This window comes from Balaenoptera acutorostrata, chromosome 17 (assembly GCF_949987535.1).
Source record: "Balaenoptera acutorostrata chromosome 17, mBalAcu1.1, whole genome shotgun sequence".
Lineage (NCBI taxonomy): Eukaryota > Metazoa > Chordata > Mammalia > Artiodactyla > Balaenopteridae > Balaenoptera > Balaenoptera acutorostrata.
In genome coordinates, this window is record NC_080080.1 from 32,910,707 (window position 1) to 32,932,819 (window position 22,113).

At 41.5% G+C, this 22,113-nt stretch overlaps 1 protein-coding gene across 3 annotated transcripts in view; it reads left to right on the forward strand.

Annotated features, from left to right (window-relative positions):
* DPYS (dihydropyrimidinase) overlaps positions 1-22,113 on the forward strand; it is a 111,444-nt gene that overhangs the window by 63,857 nt on the left and 25,474 nt on the right. Inside the window, exons 8-10 of one of the 3 annotated variants that reach the window (XM_057531966.1) lie at positions 4,707-4,914; positions 15,273-15,394; positions 16,810-17,236. In XM_057531966.1, the coding sequence (XP_057387949.1) occupies positions 4,707-4,914; positions 15,273-15,389 (325 nt within the window). In that variant the 3' untranslated portion in view covers positions 15,390-15,394; positions 16,810-17,236. Of the gene's footprint in view, positions 1-4,706; positions 4,915-15,272; positions 15,395-16,809; positions 17,237-22,113 lie in introns of those variants that run through there. The other 2 variants (XM_057531968.1, XM_057531967.1) reach the window with 2 other exon arrangements.

The following is a 22,113-nucleotide window of genomic DNA, read 5'->3' on the forward strand; positions in this document are numbered from 1 at the left end:
ATTTGATATTTTGTTGTCACAGATCTTTTGCTTTCATATTTATTTGTTTTTTCCTAGGCCACCCAAGCACTTTAATTTGTATATTTCCTTTTGCATTTGTCCACATGCATATGTATTTTCCCATGCTTTCTGTAACTTTTTTTCCATTTAAATTATATAATTATCATTTTCTTTGCTTCCCCAGTGTATTCTTATTTCTAGTCTTTCACAGAAGCCCAATGTTCCATTGAGTAATCACTGGGAAATTGTTATGCTTCAGTTTTTCAATAGTTTAGATATCGTAATGGCAATTTTTGTGTATAGAACTTATTTCTTCTGTTAGATTATTTTCCTAACAGCATCTGTAACTCTTAACTCCCTGCTTGGAAAAATAAAGTTTTATGTCTTAGGGTTTTCCCTTTTTTGCCTCCCATTCTTGTATGTAAATAACCCTTTCAGCATGAATTATTATGCATTTTACTTTCTCTGTATAGCAGCCTTACTAATACATCTGTCCAGGCATGCTTATATAACATTGTACAGTATAAGCCCAAGAGCTTCTGCCATCAGTGTAACTGTGATATGCAGGAAAGCAGTAGCCCAGACTATGGAAGTATCGAAGAGAGATTGTGATGGTCATAAAACGACACTCTAGCCTGAAGGTCTAAATCTCCTCTATGTTGTTTCCTAGATTTATTTTAAGTTTGTATCTTTCATCACCAACTCATAACTTATCATAACTCATTCTATACCTAGTAACCCTTTAACTATTTTATTCATTTTCCTACTTTAATGACATTACTTACTATTTGATCAGTACTCTTCCCTCCTCCTTAGTGTTTGAAATTATTGTTGTTGTATTTGTACCTGCCTCCTATTTGTTAACCTTTTAAATGTTTCTCTGTATCAGTAAGTTGGTTCCTAAGGATACTGAAAGCTCTTTTTGTGCAGCATACACTGGCCATAGGACCCAGTGATGCCACTCATGGGAATTTACACTAAGAAAAGCGTTCACACCAAACATATACATGAATCTTTATAATATCTGTATTCAGAATCATCAAAAACTGGAAACAACCCAAATGTCCTTCAGTAGGTGAATGGATAAACACTCTGTGGTGTATTCATACATTGGAATACTACTCAGCAATTAAAAAGGAATGACCTATTGATAGACACAACAACTTGGATAAATCTCAAAATAGTTATGCCAAATGAAAGAAGTCATCTTCAAAAGGTTACATACTCTATGATTCCATTTACATGACATTCTTGAAAAGAGACTGCTCTAGAGATAGAGAACAGATCAAGGATTTCCAGGAGTTATGCGTGGGGGGAGGTTATGACTACACAGGGATGGTATGAGTTTTGGGGGGCGATGGAACTGTTTGTGTCCTGAATGTTGTGAGGATAACAAATATCTATCCAGGTGTCAACAGTCATAGAACTAACACTAAAAATGTAAATTTTATTGTATGTTAACTTAAAAAATATGAAAAGATTCCCGTTTCATCAAAGTAGTCGTAGGTCCTTTGACAAGTTATTTAACCTCTCTAAATCTCAATTTATTTACTTGTCAAGTGTAGAAAATACTCTCTACCTTGAAGAGGTGTCATAAAGATGAACTAGAATGTCATAAAGTATCTACCTGACATACAAGAAAATCTTTTTCTTTTCCATGCTGATATTTCTCATTGGGAGCAGATTCTTTTTCATGATTATTATTATCTGGGCTTTTTTACAGTTATTTGTCTCTTGGGGAACAGACTGGAGGGTTTCAAGCAGAAAAGTGACCTGATCTGATGTTCATTTTTAAAATATCATTTGAGCAGCTTTGTGGGGGGGTGGTAAGGAGTGTAGGAGGGTAAGAATGAAAACATGGAGGCCAGTAAGAGGTGTTGGGGGTGTCCAGATGAGAGATGATGGTGGCGTGGACTCGGTGGGAGCGATGGAGGGGGAGAGAAATGGGCAGGTTTGGGATTTATTTTTTTTTTGGAGGTAGAACCAACAGGCTTGATGATGGTTTGAGGAGTGAGGAAAGGTGGCTGGGGGTGTCATTTACTGAGATGAGAAACTCAAGGGAGGAGCAAACTCGAGTGTGTGGGCTGGAGTCATCATGGAAAATCAAGAATTCTGTTTGGATGTGTTAAGGAGTGGAAACCAAACAGATAATTGGGTACAGGATTCTGGAACCCAGGACCAGGTCAGCGTCGTGTTGTTCATTTCCACTGGAGGTGCCACAGTGAGTCTCCCAGCTCCGCCCCTCCAGATTAGGGTTGCAGGGGAGCTTTTAGCTGCTATTCCTTTGACCTAGCCTTGGGATTTTTAGCAAAGCACTTTTCTTTAATCCATTCCTGAGAGCAAGCACTTGTAGAAACTTCAGATTATGCTTGTATGATCCACTGCTGCCAGATTTTCTTTTTCCTTTTCCATTTAATGTGATTTAGGGAAAGGCGAACACCCAGTATTTCCAAATATCCAGCTTAGAAGTCATTAGTCATACTGTGTAAGATTGAAAAGTATTAATAAACTACTGAGAATACTGATGAATATGCAAATGCATGACAAAATATGCTGAGGTTATATTCAACATATTTTGTTATTTTTTTATTTTATTTTTTTTTTAATTTTATTTATTTATTTATTTATTTATTTATTTTTGGCTGTGCTGGGTCTTCGGTTCGTGCGAGGGCTTTCTCTAGCTGCGGCAAGTGGGGGCCACTCTTCATCGCGGTGCGGGGACCGCTCTTCATCGCGGTGCGCGGGCCTTTCACTATCGCGGCCCCTCCCGTTGCGGGGCACAGGCTCCAGACGCGCAGGCTCAGCAGCTGTGGCTCACGGGCCCAGCCGCTCCACGGCACGTGGGATCTTCCCAGACCAGGGCTCGAACCCGTGTCTCCCGCATTAGCAGGCAGACTCCCAACCACTGCGCCACCAGGGAAGCCCTATTTTGTTATTTTTATTGTCCTCAAATTTCCAGTTTTGCCACAGACAAGGGAAAGAAATTCAAGATATAATTTTCCTTTTCAAGGTATAATTTTTTCTATGTTGAATTTTTTAAAGTTTTATTTACTTTTTTATACAGCAGTTTCTTATTAGTTATCTATTTTATACATATTAGTGTATATATGTCAATCCCAATCTCCCAATTCATCCCACCACCACCACCCCTCCCACCCCCGCTTTCTCCCCTTGGTGTCCATACGTTTGTTCTCTGCATCTGTGTCTCTATTTCTGCCTTGCAAACCGGTTCATCTGTACCATTTTTCTAGATTCCACATATATGCGTTAATATATGATATTTGTTTTTCTCTTTCTGACTTACTTCACTCTGTATGACAGTCTCTAGGTCCATCCACGTCTCTACAAATGACCCAATTTCGTTCCTTTTTATGGCTGAGTAATATTCCATTGTATATATGTACCACATCTTCTTTATCGTCTGTCAATGGGCATTTAGGTTGCTTCCATAACCTGGCTATTGTAAATAGTGCTGCATTGAACATTGGGGCGTGTGTCTTTGGAATTATGATTTTCTCTGGGTATATGCCCGGTAATGGGATAAGCATCATAAGAGACTACTACAAGCAACTCTATGCCAATAAAATGGACAACCTGGAAGAAATGGACAAATTCTTAGAAAGGTATAACCTTCCAAGACTGAACCAGGAAGAAATAGAAAGTATGAACAGACCAATCACAAGTAACAAAATTGAAAATGTGATTAAAAATCTTCCAACAAACGAAAGTCCAGGACCAGATGACTTCACAGGTGAATTCTATCAAACATTTAGAGAAGAGCTAACACCCATCCTTCTCAAACTCTTCCAGAAAATTGCAGAGGAAGGAACACTCCCAAACTCATTCTACAAGACCACCATCACCCTGATACCAAAACCAGACAAAGATACTACAAAAAAAGAAAATTACAGACCAGTATCACTGATGAATATAGAAGCAAAAATCCTCAACAAAATACTAGCAAACAGAATCCAACAACACATTAAAAGGATCATACACCATGATCAAGTGGGATTTATCCCAAGGATGCAAGGATTCTTCAATATACGCAAAGCAGTCAATGTGATACACCACATTAACAAATTGAAGAATAAATACCATATGATCATCTCAATAGATGCAGGAAAAGCTTTTGACAAAATTCAATACCTATTTATGATAAAAAAAACTCTCCAGAAAGTGGGCGTAGAGGGAACCTACCTCAACATAATAAAGGCCATATACGATAACTACCAATTAACGATTGCCTCTGGGAAGGGAGGGACAGGGATGGAATTTGAGGGACAGGGAGGTATTGAGGAAACCTCCACTGTGTCTGCAAAAAGTTAAAATTCTGTAGAGTGGGTATTGAGTCAGTGTGTTCATCATACTCATCTATCTTTGAAATATTTTATAATTAATATTTTGTTCTTTAAACATATACATAAAAATAACTTAAAATTATAAACGAGAGACAATGCCCTTCTTCCACTCACTCCATCCTTATTAATCACCGTAAAGAGTGATCTACTGGGTTTTTCTCTCAGAAAATGTAATTACTTTGCAATAAAATGTTAATGCTATGTTCTATTCTTAAAGTCCTTTGTTCCAGTGATAAAGCTATGGCTTAATAGAGTTGCTAAATTTTCTTCTAAGTCATTCTTTTAATATTTCATATTTGTCAAATGAGCTGGTAATGATCGGGAACATCTTTGTTTTTACGTCAGGACCATTTCGGCAAAAACTCATCATCAGGCTGTTAACTTCAACATCTTCGAGGGCATGGTGTGCCATGGGGTGCCCCTGGTGACTATTTCAAGAGGCAAAGTGGTGTATGAAGCTGGAGTTTTCAATGTCACAGCAGGAGACGGGAAGTTTATTCCTCGTAAACCATTTGCTGAATATATTTACAGACGGATCAAGCGGCAGGACCAGGTGAGTTGGTGCTAAGTGGGCTGTTAACACGGGCTGGATTGTCACTTGCTCCTGGATGCTGGTGATGGCGTTGTCACATACAATTGGTTAACATGTTCACGGGGTGTTAGAAGAGGTTATGAACAAATACAGCTTTCAAAGAAAAAAGTCATTATTGGATGGATGCAGTTTCTTTTGAAGATTGGTGTCTATCGGGTTTCCTAATGGACCAAGTCAGGTTTTCCCAGGCAAGCGTAGGGCCCCTGTGGGCCTTTTGACAATTGCTGTTAGTCAGGGTCCTCTGAGAAGCAGCCACCCAGATGGATAAAAGTGTGACTTTTTTAAACACCTGGGAGAGAAAATGGGTGGGAGCCCGGGAAGGGCTGGGAGAGCCCTCAGCCTTCAATTCAAGCCTGGCCCCAGTGAAGGAGAGAGGGAGAAAAACAAGGGGTGGAAACATCCTAGACTACTATACAGACCAGGAAAGGTTGAGCAAGGCCTACAAGCAGCCCTTGAGCCATCTCCTGCATCCAGCCACGTGGCGTGCTGTCATTGGCTGAGAACAGCAGTGGGAGGCATGTCTTCCGACGAACAAAAGGATGGAGTTCAAACTCAACTACTGTCCCTTGAAACATCAAGCTCCCTGTCGTTGAAGGTCTGCAAGGTGTATTCTAATGACCACCAGAGTAATGGCGGAGTTTGAGGTCAAGGTAAATATGAATTCTACCTTGGCTTCCCTTTTCCTAGCTGTGTGGCCAAGAGCAAGTTTCTCTATCATCCTTGGTCTGTTTCCTCATCTGGAAAATGACAACAGTGTGTTCTCCCCAACAGATTGCAAGAGTCAAATGAGATTTTAAAACGTAAGGCACTAGTAGGAGGTCAATAAACATCAGTTCAGTCTCTTTGCTTTCCGCCTTTGATGACCGAATTTATAATAAAGGCCTCCAAGTCTTTGTTATAATCCAGTTGTTAAAAAAGAGGTGTTTGTTCTTTTAATGTCTTGGATTTTCCAGTGTTTGTTTAGCTCATGCAGTGTTTTAAACAGTTTTAAAAATTCACTTCACTACATACAGTAATATATCAGAATTTTCAGACTAAAACCACCTAAATTGCTGGGTTTGGAGAGAGGCGGGGCACCGTGTGCCCTCAATCCCACATGGTAAGAACAGGCCGGAGCTGGATGGCCAAGCCCCACAGGGCAGCCTTTCTGATTTTCACCTACAGGCTTCACTCATTAATGTTCCCAAACCGGCTGTGTAGCCATTAGAATTTGTAACCCTTGGGTTAGTTCTAAGGCTTCTGTGTCTTCTTTCCATTTTAAAATATACTTCTCTTTTTCCAAAGTTCTCTGGCTGTTTTCCGATTCATTTCGTTTGGGTCTTGTAGTCTCTTTGATTTCTCCTCTAATGTCTTGTGAAAATTTTTTGCTTGTGGATTCTCAGAGTTTGTTAGATAAGATTCATCCTTTTTTTTTTTTAACCACTTCCTAAAGCTTTGATTAAGTAAACAAGTGCTCTAGAATGCTTTAAATTCTCAGGATGCTACAATTCTTCATATACTGTATTTCAGTCAAAATATTTAAGGTTGCAATTTATTTTGCTGGGAGTTAATTTGTAAATATTGACACTGACAGGTGACAGGTAGGTAGAGGCTATAAGGTTTCCATGTATTTCTAAACATCACATGGTAAATAACAGCAATACTAACATTTACTGAGCTTTTACTGAAGGCAAGGCACAATGCTAGGGGCTCTGTCACTGTAACAACCCTGTGAGCGAGGAAGTATTATTTTTCCCACTTTAAGTATTAGGAAACTGAAGCTTCAGGAAATTAAAAAACTTGGTCACGGCACATAGCTAGTATATGGCAGGACCAAAACATAAACTCCGGTTATCTGACTACAAAAGCTATATACTTAAGCAATAAACCATATAACGTAAACCATAAAGATTGAGTTAAATGAGTTAATGGGAGATAAATTATTCTGAACTAGGTTTGGGGAAAAAATCTAAATGAGAGGCCTTGATGGCAGCTAGTTCATTCATGACACTTGTAGTAGTAATCCAAGGGATGAACAGATAAGCGTTGACTTAGAAGAGACAGTACCGACAGAACTGGGTGATGAATCATGTGACGCTTGAAGTGGATCCAGGACCAGCCTGCTCCTGGCTGTCAGTACCAGTTGCCCACCAGCAGGGACACTAGACTATCTGGGAACCCCTGACAGACTGTATTTAAAGGACTGACTTTGCCTAAGTCTTCCTCTTGTAGGGAAAATATGCCGAGATCACCGAATGACTGGCTTCATCAGTTCTCCTTTTCAAATTGTTGTTGGGTATTTTATTGGCAAAATTAATGCCAACATCATTTTTTAGGAGTTCACTATCAATTTTGTGAGTTATTTTAGTTTCTCAATATTTTCTTCTGATACCAACTTTTTAGATATTCTAGTGCATTCTTGTTTTTACAATAGCAATAAGTAATAGTTGTATTATAATATATTGTTCTGAGCACTTACTATCTGCCAGGCACTGTATTTGGTGTAATTTATATTTATTATTTTACCTAACCTGCACAACAAGCCATGTGGGAGATATTATCATCCCCATTTTACAGAATAGAAAACTGACTCTCAGCAAGATTAAGTAACTTTCCCTGGGCTGAGCGGTAAGTAAACGTAAGAGCCAGGGTGTGTGATAAGGCCTCTCTGATTGCCGCTGTACATGAGACCTCTGTAGAGCAAGAAAAGAGAAGAAAATGACTGTGAAACTCAAATCATGGGGAATGCATTATTTTAAAAAGTGTTGATGTGGAAAAAGTATCAAATAAAATGAATAAAATGAAGTTTGGGGACTGTGTGGAGATGTTTCAGACCTTTTTTCTCTCCATTAGGCGAAGATAATTTTATAGAAGAAAAATATTACGCTAAAGTTAAGAAAAAGAGTTGTTAGGAATCCTAGATTTTAAATTCACATGGGGTAATTAGAGCTCTTACTTTGGTTTTCATTTGAAATATTCAGATTTCTTTGTAAGTGAGGATAAGAGTTTGAAGGCAAGCAGGAAAGGCCCATACCATTTCTCCTGCTCTCCTGTTATCCTTCCCAAGAAAATTAATCACTTACCACTCTAGACTCCAAAGCACAGATTGTAGAGACACGCCAGTGTTTGTCAGTCCCAGAACCCAGCTGGTCTCCTGGCTAGAATGTTAGTTCTTTGAGGAACTTACTTTCTTATTCCCAGTACTTCCTATGTAGTAGGCGTTTGATAAATAAACAAATTACAAATGGAAGGAGCAAAGACTATAGTTTCAGAGGTCATAGAAAGGACTTGAAATAAATTTACACAGAAGATTGCCTCTTGCCTCGTCCCAAACAGTGGGGTTGTCTGTGAACTTGATTCTTTTTTTTTTTTTTTTTTTTTTTTTATTTATTTATGGCTGTGTTGGATCTTCGTTTCTGTGCGAGGGCCTTCTCTAGTTGTGGCAGGCGGGGGCTACTCTTCATCGCGGTGCCCGGGCCTCCCACCATCGCGGCCTCTCCTGCCGCGGAGCACAGACTCCAGATGCGCAGGCTCAGTAATTGTGGCTCACAGGCCCAGTCGCTCCGCGGCATGTGGGATCTTCCCAGACCAGGGCTCGAACCCGTGTCCCCTGCATTGGCAGGCAGATTCTCAACCACTGCGCCACCAGGGAAGCCCCTGTGAACTTGATTCTTATCCACGATTTTATTACTGAGTGAAACTTGGCATCATGCTGTGCAGCTATCACTGTTAACGGATATTGTGAGGAATTTCAAAGGACAGAAATGACATTGTAGTGCAATTTGACAGCTTCAGGGAATTGTTTACTTTATTTTAATATTTAAACAGGGGATCCTTAAGGGAAAAAATTTAAATCAGAAGATGAAACCTCAAAATTTATTTGATAAATGTTACATAATAAAATACATATTTCAATTCAATATAAAAAGTCACTTAAGGAAGAGGGTTGGGGGATTCAGGAAAGAAAAATAAAAGAGGAAGGAAAAAAAGGACATGGTCCCTCAGTATCCATAGGGTTTGGTGCTCAGTATCTGCAGATGCCAAAACCCACAGCTGCTCAAGTCCCTTATACTGTTGGCCCTCTCTATCCATGTACTCAACCAGCTGTGCACATGGAGGGCCACGGTAACAGCAACTTGGGTGTTCAAGTACATTTTGAAAGAAGAAAATCAACTTACATACTATTCATTCTTTACCAAAAAAAAAACAAAAACAAAAACTTTTTAAACTCAAATGGTTTACTATTCCTAGAATTTTTGTGTGTTTAGGGTATTATAATTTTTACCAAAATTTGGAAGCACAGACATTCTTCAAGTCATCCCTTTTTCTCTTTTTTCAGTAATAAGCAACCCAATCTATTTTGGAAAATTAGGGTCACATTGCATTTTCTAGTGAAGCAGGGATAACTTCATGGAGTAATGCATGGTTTCAGAATACTGCTGCCACAGCTTTTAAACTGGCTTGTGCCTTTGCAACCATAAACATAATTTGCCTTTTAGATAAGATAAAATTAAATGGATGGCTGATCTAGTCCTTGAAACGGGTGTTCTCCATTTCCGAAATAACAGGTTGTCAATGTCTTTCTCAGTGTGGTAGCTCAGATAAAATAATTTCATATCATCAGCTGCCATGTAATTCTGATTTCCTCGGATTGGTTGCTGGTGATTGCAAAAGGCGATACATACGTTGGAGCCAGCTCCTTTTGGCTTATGAGAGACACTTGTATGTATCCCTTCCCAACTCCTCATTCAGTGGTGTCAGTAGCTTGAAATTAGCCATGGTGAGAGCATTTACACAACAGAAATAGGCAAGTGCTATAAATCAGGGCTTTAGGAGTGATGAGAAAAGGGGAAGGTGGGTTGTCAACATTTACCAGTACATCACTGTATACAGGGACTTTGTAAGTACTCTCTTTTCATGTTTTATCTAACCATTCAATGTTCATCCAGGAAATACCTATTGATGACCAATTATGTGCTCACATTGTTCTTGAGAAATAGCTCATGGGGTATTTTGAGGATTAAATGGAAACATTTGGTGGATTGTGAAACATTATCAAAATGCAAATTTTCATGGTTATAGATCACCTCTGTTGAATCTAGTGATTCATAGTCCCCTGGAGAGCTCAGTCCTGTGAGGACCTCTAAAAACCTTGAAGTTCACCAGGTACTGAATACCTACCTCTAAATTCACCAGCCAGGCATGGATTTCATTCTCAGGGAGTCGCTGCTCATTTGGACCGTTTGGTGTTAGGTCAGTGTCTGCTGTTTGGTATTTGGAAGTTCTGTTGTCTTTATCGCTATTTTAGTATCTTAGCCTCCATGATCAACATTGTATTAGTAACTTCTTGGGGTTCAGGATTCTTGTCTATGGTCTTAAAAATCTCAGAAAAATCTAGCATCCTAGCATTTTACTCTCTTCAGACAATACAGGTAAATTTTCTATCAATTTTAAGCTTCCTCTTTTCCCTGATCAGCTAACCAAAAACATTTCTGCAATCATGCGGGTACAGTGATTGCAATTAATATTTATTCATAGCACTTCATATCGCGATATAATTCTCATTTTTGTCTATGAACTCATCACAGTGACAATCATCATTAAGTACTATGAACTCAAATTGAGCTCCCATCTACCTAAGTAAACCACCAGCACCCTGCTGGGTGAGGTGCCATCCATGTTTCCGTGTCACTTAGGATAGCCTCTCACAGTGTTTTACCCTCAAACCTTTCTATGTGACTGTGAACCCGCCAAGATGGGAAGAACTGCTGGCGGGGTGTGCTCATCTAATTTTGGCCAGCCTGTACTGGGGGAAAAAGATGTCCCCACCCAGATCAGTCTTCCAAAGGTGTGCGCTCAGGATCCTAGTCTCTTTTAGGTGCTCCTTAAGAAAGCTTTCAAGCGATTTTAGATAATGCTACCCTCAGGTGATTCTATTGCCCAATATCATCTAAAAAGTTCTAATAAGTCCTGCAGTCAAGAAATCTTTCATTTAACAAATGTTTGTTCAGCACCAGATACAATTCCATATTCCAGGTGCTGGGGATACAGGTGTAACTAAGACAGCAGTCCCTGGGCTCAAAGAGCTTTAATCTTACTTCTCTTTCAACTATAGTTTGTGGTGCTTAAGTTCTAGTTCTGTTTGAGATGCTAATTACACCTCCCTGTGAAGAGGTCAGTTAGCCACTTGGATAAAGGAGTCCGGAAATTGGGAGGCATTGGGGCTGGACATAAAATTTAGGAATCCTGGCATCTACATTTATTTAAAAACACAAGTCTGAGGCCACCAGAGAGACTGTAGACAGAGAAGAAAGGGGACTTGAGAAAGAGCTGTGGGGCTGCCAACCTTCAGAGGCTGAGGAGAGGTGGAGGGGAGGAGCCAGCAAAGGAGCCTGAGAAAGCTGACCAGTGAGATCAGAAGAAAAGTAGGAGAACACGAAGAAGATAAGAGACCTGCTTACTTTGTTCAACCCAGAACCCTCTGATACTTCATCCTGGTCTTTCTGTGAGCTTTATGCTGCATTAATGTCCTCTAAGAAGTAGGTATGCAGGGACTTCCCTGGTGGCGCAGTGGTTAGGAATCCGCCTGCCAATGCAGGGGACACGGGTTCGAGCCCTGGTCTGGGAAGATCCCACATGCCGTGGAGCAACTAAGCCCGTACACCACAACTGCTGAGCCTGTGCTCTAGAGCCCACGAGCCACAACTACTGAGCCTGCATGCCACAACTATAAAGCCCGCACACCTAGAGCCCGTGTTCCTCAACAAGAGAAGCCACTGCAATGAGAAGCCCGCGCACCAAAACGAAGAGCAGCCCCCGCTCGCCACAACTAGAGAAAGCCCGCATACAGCAACGAAGACCCAACGTACCCAAAAATAAATAAATAAGTAAAAAAAAAAAAAAAAGAAATAGGTATGCATTTAGTTGGGAGACTCAGGATGGTGTCCCTGTCATCACTGTACTCATCCTGGATACCTGGGAAAGAAACCCACTTTGGACCCAACCACTAGGATAAGCTCTGAGCATTATACACTGGTTGCACCAGATGCTGATGCCCGTGTCAGGGCTGGGCACGTCACACTGGAGATGGAGTTTGCCATTTGCCACTAGAGAGAAGCCATGTGACTACTTTTCCTGAGAGCTGCAGGGTAAGTCTGCTTAGAAAACATGTGCAGCCGAACTCTGGAATAATGCAGGGAAGGCTTAACATTCTGCAGAACGAGTGCCATCACCTTTCCATTTCGTCACCGTGAACATCTACTGAGGTTCTAAAATGTATATAGAGTACAGTGCCAGGGGCAATAGACGGTACAAAGATGGACAAGACCTGGGTCTAGCATTAAAGAGCTTATGCAACCACATCTAAGGATGAGAAAAGATTAGAAGGTTGAAAGTACTGCAAGGCTTGAGACCAGAACTTAAATTGTCTTTGATTCCTGTCAACTTGTCTATAAAGGGGAAGACTGTGAAGTGGGGGGCAGCAAAAGCCTCCCCAGAGAGGGTCAGTCTGTGTCTGAGGTGGCGGTGTGAGCAGGAGTGGTTAACAGCCCACAGCCATCCTGGTGGGAAATCGGTCCCTGCCCGTCCCGAGCCTCAGCAGCAGATGAAGAGGAAGGCTGTGTGCACGTGAGACCTGGACAGTCAGGTCAGAGACATTTGACGGTCAGTGTGACCAGAGTGACTAGCCAGGCTAAGAGGGGCCTCGTGGCATTGCTAGTACAGTGACTGAGCAGCCAGAAAGGGATTCTTAGACAAGTGCAAAGGGCAGGTGCAACCTGGGGAGCAGATCAGTGCTGAAGCAGAACAAAAGAGGATGAGGGAAACTGAGTCAGCTCTGGCCTGGATAACTGACACAAAGAGGAGAGGAGCTCAGCTAGGGATCTCCTTCCCACCAACATCCTTCCACCCTTAATAGGAATTTATCAAGTATTTACTGAGTACTTGTTTTTGAGAAACAGAGCAATAGACCAACCCTGAGTCTGCTGGAGGAGACAGACAGATAATAACAGAAAATGGTAAGCACAATACTGGATGTGGCAGAGAGGTCTAAAGCTTCCTGGGCTAATGATTGCCTGGGCTGAGTTACCGAAGATCAATTGGAGATATTTAGGTAAAAAAAAGAGGGTGGGCATGCCATGATGGTTGAAGGCATGGCCCTGGCAGAAAGATGCTAGGAAGGATGCTGATTCACCTGGTTTGAGTCACCCCTGAGCCTGCAGCTGGGTTCAGGGAAGGGATCCTCCGAGGGACCTGCCGGCTTGTGGAGCAAGCCCACCCCCTGAATGAGGGGGGGGGGGCCCGAGCTTGATGGTCCCGCTTAAATCACTGGTGTTGGTCATCAGTCCCCAAGAAGGAGTCCAGGAGAGACAAAAAAGTACGGATGAAAGCCACAAACAGAAGGGTTTCGAAGGAACTTTTGAAACAGGGAGATGGGGGTGCTGATGAGGGACACGCAGCACAAAGGCAGGTGGCACAAATATCTGCCCACTGGTGTCACTTTCTCCAGGGGCTGCAGAAAAGGCTGATGCTTGAACTGAAATATGCCGCGGGTTTTGCCGAGTGCAAATGCCAACAGGAAAAGAGAGAAAAGCAAGACTCTACGTTGTCTGCAAGAGAAGGGTTGAAGGAAAGTGGAAACAAATCCTGGTTTGCTTGGATGGTCCTGAATTTTACCTGTTAATTACGTTTAGTACCCTTTACACTCTCAGAAGTGTCCCAGTTTGGATGATAAATTATATGGTCACATTAGGTTTAAGTACATACATATAGTTGGGCTTGAAAAATAAACCAGGAGAAGAAAAAACATGGAGACTAAGACCTGAAACGGGGGATGTGGTCAGAGAGTGGGCTATTAAATTAATTTAAAGTTTCACGTGTGGATTGGCTCCAGGTAGCTACAATGTCCAGGGGCTGGGTGGCAGCCATGGGAAGTTGGTGCTTCATTACCCCGTGTCGATGTTCAAGGTGATGGCAGGATCCAGGGCGAAGGAAAGGACTGAGTCGATAGCGAGCCAAGATGCAAGTCCAGCAAAGCATCCAACCAGACACAGAAAGTGGACAGAGGCTTGGACTTGTGCACAGAGGGCGGGGGTCTTCCTAGTCACTAAGTGATCAGTGTGCTTCAAATTCCACTGTAGGGACACGGTCTCTGTCTTGTTCTCTGCTTTATCCTCTGTGCCTGGCAAAATACCTGGGGCTTGTGTGTGCTCAGTAAATATCTACTGAATGAATGAAGGAAATGCTTTGTATCTGGGAAATCTCATGTGCCTGTGAGGTAGGTTTTATTCCTTGCATTTCATAGATGAGTGAGTAGGCTCAGAGGAGCTTATTAACTTGCCAGTTTCCTACAGCCAGTAAATGGCAAAGCTAGAATTCAAACTTAGACCTACCTTTCTCCAAAGCCCACACGGTTGATCACTACAATATATTAGTTTTGGTGGTCAAAATAAGACAGATGTACACAAACATACACACACACACATTTATTTTTTAAGAGCTTTTATATGCTAGGCATTATTCTAAATGCTTTACATATATTTAATCCTCACAACCCCCCTATAAATTAGGAGCTATTACGATCCCCAGTTTACAGCTGAAGCACAGTTTTAAGTAACATGCCCAGGCAAGCTGGTTCCAGAGCCCATGCCCTTAACCACTGTGGTTTACAATTACTTGACTTGCCAGTGAATTTGTGTCCACATTGACAAACAGTAGGATTTACTTACTTCTTATGAATCCCTTTGTTTAGAAAGTCCTGATTTCAAAAGTCTGCTCAAGCACTGAATTAACTCTAGCTGAATCCAGGGTTCTGCTACACAGTTGGCCACCAAAGAGGTATAGTTCCAGATGGGAGATTCTGTGGAAGGCTTGTTACCAGCGGGGACTATCAGGAAAATGAGGAAACACACACACAGATTGCTAGAATCTGAAACAAAAAGCTGAAAGTCTTAGGAGACGTACAACAAAGCACTCTGGGAATATAGACGCCTAGAATTGAAACTACAAGAAAAGGTAGAATGTTGGAAAAGCCTGTAAGGCGGTTATAGAACAGAATGTGTGAGGATATGGCAGAGGCCCCAGTGAAAGTTGCGCTGGAAGGAATGATTGTTAGGAAGTGTTCCCTGGGCCTTTGTCTGATGCAGATCAACCCCAGTGAAAGAGTGGGGCAATGCCGGTACCCGAGGTCACCGGGAATTTCTGTGAAAGGGCAGGGCATGGGAGGCACATGATAAATTCACAAGGCTCATTTTTGGACTCACAATTCACTTAGGGAGCAGAACTTAGCTTTGAATTCAAGAAGTCAATAAGCCACAAGAGAAAAATGAAATGTTCTGTTTCAGACTTGCACGCCTACCCCCGTGGAGCGTGAACCCTATAAGGGAGAAGTCATCACACTGAAATCCAGAGGGACAAAAGAAGACTCCACACATGGGACCAGGAAACAGGCCCACTCCTGAACCAGGTGCTGTCAGTAAGGGATAGTGGGCAGAGAAAGTTTTCCTCCCTGACAGCATATGGAATTAGCATATCTCTTTCTTCCTTAGTGTTTAAAGAGTCCATGGTCAAGGTCAAAGACTTCAAAGTGACCTAAGACTCAAGGACAGTTCAGCCAAAGGGCAGGCTGATAAAAGACCTCTTGACGCAGAACACTTGGTTGAGCCTTCCAGGTTGAAGAAGGCCTTGGGCTAGCTTGAGGTTTATTCTCTGAGACGTTAGGAAACATTGCACAGAGGCCTAGAGAATCAAATATGAGCAAGAGGCTGGTAACACAGAGGGAGGCTGTTATTGAGGAAGGTTGGCACTACTTAAAACTGAGAGTGCAAAAAAAAAAAAAAAAACAACTGAGAGTGCAAGTTTATAGTCAAAATTTATAAACCGATTAGGACTTTATCTGGAAGAAATGAATCTATGTATTTTAAAGGCAACCATATTCTAGAACTTAGAATGGAATGAAAAATGAATCATGTTGCTTTGGGTATAATTTTTCAGGAAAATTATTTGATAGCTTATTTCACGTAGTTTTAGAATAATATAGATATGGTCATTTAAAAAACATTTGAGTACTTCATCAGTTTTCTCTTAGTCTTTTGACATTCAAATCTTTCTTTTTGAAGCACGTATTATCATCATCCTTGTCAATTTTCTTTTTCTTTTTCTGGGTTTTTTGGGGGTTTTTTTCCAGTTGTTTTCTGGTCCTGCTCTGCCAGGTACCTATTTCACCATGGCTTTCCTGTGATTTCAGCATTTCTCGAACGTCATTTCCACTGACTTCATGAAATCTACATGTTTTGCCAGTTTTGCAGTTTCACTAGCCTCTATGGCTTTGTTTTTTCTTTTTAATATGTGATACATTTTCAGATGTTTCAGCACGTAGCAGTCAGCAAAAGATTACAGAGGAGGTTGACAAGACGGACAGGGAGAGACGTTTGTGCTAATTAGGGACACTGTCAAAGGCCTCGTTTTATGCAAACCCAGTTAGGCATTGCAGGTTTTTACATTATGATAATAACCTGTGCTTCCTTGCATAAACCCTGAGGCTTGTATAATGGGGCCCTGTGTACTCCCAGCTGTGTTCTCTTTCATTATTGAACGCTGTTAAGTTTTTAATAATGCTGTAGAGCCAGCAGTTCCAGCTTTGTTGTCATTTCCTGACTATTGGAACTATTTTTCCAATCCAGGAAGGTTGTGTTAAAAATCCAGAGGAAGATTAGCAAGACGAAGAAATTTTATTGAATGCTGTAACATGCTATTACCAGCATTTGTAGGAGCGGGATTAATGTTTACTTTGATTACAGGATTTCTTGGGGGTCAGGCTTGGGTTCTGCATCTCTTTGTGAGGGAGAATGTTACACTGCGTTCCTTTTATTCTGTTCAAAGGTAAAATCAGAGAAAAGGATGCTGCCGTTCCCATCCCAGTTAAACGTTGTCCGCCCGTGGAGAAGCAGGCCTTATTTCAACTCCCCAAGATCCTTTTGAAAAAATAATCGCTCTAGGCTTCTTTGATTTCCTTTCAGAAGCAATTGCCGTCTTTCTTACTGTGACTTTGTTGCTGTGTAAGATTGAAGATATAAATGAATATTATTGTGATAGAAAGTCTGTGTGAAAATTCACTGATACTTAAAAATGTCATCTTTGCTTGCACCAGATTTCTCACTTTGAATTTTTAAAAATCACTTTCTTGTTTAAAGTTTTTTAATGGCTACATTTGTTTAAAAATAGTTAACTCTGTGATTTTACATTCTATTGTAATTCATAAACATTTAGATCTTTATTGTAATTAATAAACATTTAGATCTTCATTTTATATCCTGTTATTCCTGTTATCTGAGTTATGTGTGTCTTCTTTTAACTAGTGGGATTGGGAGTCTGGGAGGTTGGTTTTGATTCACTATTTCCTGAGAGACATCTGCTTCCGCAACTCCTGGAAATCAGGTCCCTCCGCAAACCCCATGTAATCAAACTGGATACTCAACCTTAAAATAACTCCAAGGCAAATTATCCAATTACACTGATGAATGCAGGATTTGAGGGAATTAAATGGAGTCAACGTGGCTGAAAGATGCTGCAGTGATACCTTCCGGCCCCTGTGCTTCCTGGTCTGTGCTCTGAACCTTCTGTGTGTGCAGAGAAGCTGAGTTTATATTCCTTCTCCTGGGTAACTAGGCCAAGAGGGATTTTAAAAACATGCAGTAAAATCTGGGCAATTATGTTCTCACTGCAGACACATCTGCCCCGACTTACTCACTTAGATCTGGGGTGTAGTCACACTTTTGACAAAGGATGGTAGGAATCTAGTTTACTCAGTTGTGATTCGTTTTGAACACACAGTAAAAAGGATGATGAAATACATCTACAGAAGAATCACAGGGCTCTTTTCTCTGGTAAGAGATACCTTAAAATACGACTTTTCGGGCTTCCCTGGTGGCGTAGTGGTTGAGAGTCTGCCTGCCAATGCAGGGGACACGGGTTCGGGCCCTGGTCTGGGAGGATCCCACATGCCGTGGAGCAACTAGGCCCGTGAGCCACAACTACTGAGCCTGCACGTCTGGAGCCTGTGCTCCGCAACAAGAGAGGCCGCGATAGTGCGAGGCCCACGCACCGCGATGAAGAGTGGCCCCCGCTCGCCACAGCTGGAGAAGGCCCTTGTACGGAAACGAAGACCCAACACAGCCAAAAATAAACAAATAAATTAATTAATTAATTAAAAAAAAAATACGACTTTTCTCCTCCACTTTGGTTGATGAAAAAATTCGACAATAAGATGACTGAATCCTCTGAAAAGAAAGAATGAAATTGCTTTTTTATCTAGAAGCCAATTTTCACTCATCCTTTAGAATTCAGCTTAAATATCACCCTCACTCAGAGGCTTCCCCAGACCCAACACCATAGGGTTAAGTCCCACTTTCTGTTCCTCCATATCAAGGCCACCACGTACCCCATCACAGCACCAAACCCCACTGTACTATATCTACCTGCTTTACTTGTTGGCCTCCCCCAGGAAACTGAAAGTTCATTCAGGACAGGGCTGTCTGGTCCACTGTTATTTCCCCAGCATCTACCAGAGCACCAACTGATGGGCATTCAATGGATAATTATCAGAGGACATGAAGGAGTTCCTGCTAAGTTCCTGAATTGATACTGATGAACTAAGTGAGAACTTTCAACAAAATAAGGATAAATTTTGTGGTGTATTTTAGTGTAATGGGGCTTTAAATGAAGAATACTGATTCATTATCTGGTATTTGATGGATCTCTTTGGGAGAATGAAATAGCCTTAGGATTCTACATTAACAACATCATTTGAAATGAATGTGGGGATCCCTTTGTTGCTTTCCTTAGGCTTTGTCATGAAAATGTTTGTAGAAACATAGTTTTAAATAAATGACATAAGGCAATGGAAAAACATAATTTCAAGCTATTAATATTTAATACCTGTTTTTCAGGATTGCCTCTGGTATACAAAGTAAGGGTCCCTTTGTCACTAAACAATTGCATTCTCAAGGTCTGTCCAAAGACTAGATGGAATTAGTAGCTTTTTTTTTTTTTTTTAAATATTCACTCCTTCCTCTGATGGGCAGTATGATGTACTGGGAAGCAAAAAAGTGTGGGATCTAAACTTCTATTTCCTAGTTGTGAGGCCTTAAACAATTCTTAAAATTAAAATACATTATGAATTTATCAAAACATACCAAAAGCAAAAAAATTAACATAATCACACTTATATACCTATTATCCTGTTTAAGATAGAAAACTTTACCAGTACAGCTGAAGAGCCCTGTGTGCTTCTCTATTCATTTCCCTTTCCTCCCCCAAGGTAACCAGTGTCTGGAATCTGGTGTTTTATTCCCATGTACAATACATCTTTTATATATTTGCTATATGTGTACATATCTCTAAGCATTGTTTTGTAGTGGTTAAATCTCATAAAAGCATTATATAGTATGTGTTGGTTTTTTCTTTGTTTGTTGGTATGTATTCTTTGGTTTCTGCTTTTTTGCAGTCAACATGTTTGGGAGTTACTTGTTTTGCTAGGTCTAGCTCTAGTTATCCATTTTATTGCTATACAGTATTTCCTTGTATGACCACACCGTAATCTATTTACCCATGTTCCTGTTGATAGACATTTAGGTTGTTTCCATTATCATAAACAACACTGCTATAAGCGTTTTTGTACCTATTTCCTTGTGCTCACTGAGTGCTTCCCTAACATATATGCCTTGAGTGAAGGGGGGTGGAACTGACGGGTCCGAAGGTGGGCGCCTTCGCCCCTTAGTTAGATACTGGCAAATTCTTCTCCAAAGTGGAAACGTATGCCCTCCATAACAGAGTGGAAGAGTTTCTGTTGCTCCAGATTCTCACCAACATTAGATATTGTCCAACTTACTAACTTTGCTAATTTGATTCTTGTCAAAGTTATCTTATCGGAGTTTTAATTTGCATTTTCTTGAGTGCTAATGAAGTTGAGCTCCTTTTTATCATGCAGTTTAATTGATCTTACTAAGCGTCAGCGTCTTCATTTATAAGATGAGAATAATAGTATCTTCCTAATGCACAAGGATGCTATGAGGGTTACAAAGCCCATACTGTGTGGTCAGCATGGGCTAGCTAAGATTACTGCTAATAGTGTCATGATGAAATAATAAACAGTGTGCTGCCCAGAGACTGCCGAAGTCTTGACTATTCTCCTGTGGCAAAGCTCACCAGGCTTGGTAATGCCAGCTCCTTTGGCAGCTGGAGGAGCATGGAAGCCAAGACCGGAAGGGCAGAGTGAGAGCAGGCACAGGGTGAGGGATTAGCACGGGCCTCGGGAGGGCTCAGTGGGCATGGTGGCCCTGGGTCCTGGCACATGTGAGCAGTCAGCAGGGGCACAAGCAGAAATACAGGGGATGAGCAGAGCCTGGCTCTCAAGTGACGCCTGTAGATCCAGCAGGTCCCAATGGCAGCATCTGCCAGCTACACCTGGGACCCTCTTCTCTCAGTGTTTTCTCTCCCCTCTGCCTGCCCACTGGAGAGGAGACAGCATCTTGTGGGGGAAAGAGTGTCGGCCTGTCACTGCCTTTAAAGTCACAAAGCTGGATTTGAACCAGATGATCTAGATGCTTGACCTTCCTGAGCCTGTTTCCCTACTGGTAAGGTGGGAACAATTAATAATACTTCCTTGGCAGGGAAGAGGCGAAAGGATTAACTGAGATGATATGGAAGGTCAGATTCATCCTCTTCTTGTGGCCCTCCCCTACACCTGCTTTTACTCTTTTTTTGCCTTCTTTCTCACTTACCTACTATCGAACCCCCTGAAGGCACCAATAGATTCATTAGATTTCTTTGTGTCAAACCCACTCCCTTTCCTTCTTTTTGGAGAATATCTGCGGACAAGTTAAAAGGAAATAAAGGCAGTGGATCTATCATTTATTAAACACCTACTGTTTATAGAACACAAACCAAACCCCTCAGTTTTGGCTGCCACTGTCCCTCAACAGTACAGTGAGTAACACAAAGAAGTGCTCAATGAATTCATCTTGGGAAGAGAAGACAAAGAAGATTATGGTGATGGAGGAAGAAGAGAGAAATAATTCACGAATGAAAATCAACACTACAGCAAACCATTATTTGTGTTCAGGGGTCAGGACGGCATTTATCTCAGGAGCTATCCATAACGTGTCAGGGGAGTTTGTAAAAATCTAAATGGCCAGTTGTGAAATATATTTGCCCACATTTTAACTCGGCCTATACAATAATCTAACACGATAAAATAACTATGTTATATTTGTTATACAAAATATTTGCAACTGCATTATGATTGTAAGTTCCTTGAGGGCAGGGACAGTTTCTTAACAGCTTGTGCCCCAAACAACACCAGCACAATGATTTACACAGGGCAGACCTTCACGATGGGCTTGGTGAATTGAAATTAATGTACCGTGGCTGAGGGGATTTAAAGGAAAGCGTCTGAATTTGGAAAGGCTCGCTGAAAGAAAAGGATTTAAAATCCTATTGATGAAGACAGTCACACCTGGCAGAGGAGAGAAGGAAGTATATTCTAGGAAAAGGAACAGTGCAGCAAAAGCAGAGGTTGGCTCACCCAGGGCCATCAGCCAATGGAGGTTCACTGGGGACTGGCCATTGTGGCTCTATGGGCCAACGGAGTTTTCCATAACAAGCTGTTGGGGTAAGGAAGTATTAACAGGGCTTTCTCAAGCATTGCTTTTTGCCTTAGACTAGGATGTAGTCTCCACAAGAACACAGAACCTTTGGCATTTTCTTTAATGATTTCTATAAATGTGCACAATAGATCATTAATATAACATTTATTAGGCCCTTATTGAAACAGAGCAGGACCCAGTGGGGCTCCTGGACACGGAACCCTTTCTGTGTCCCCTGTTTCTTGTTTGTAGGGAATAGACTCCAGCCTCCATGACCTTCCAAAGGGCAGGTTTGAACAGTTGCTAATCAGGGAAGGGAGGGGATGCAGAGACAAGGGAGGAGACCACCTGAGGCCAGATCAAAGGAACCAGAGAAGCTCATCGGGAGACCACCGGAGGCCAGATTAAAGGAGTGCAGGCCCTGCACACACCCTGATCCTTATCAGCAACTCTGCCCCTAAATCATTGCTATAAAACTCCTCACCAAATCCTCCCAGGTTGGGACACATGGTTTTTGAGGCCTGAGCCTGTGATGTCCCCC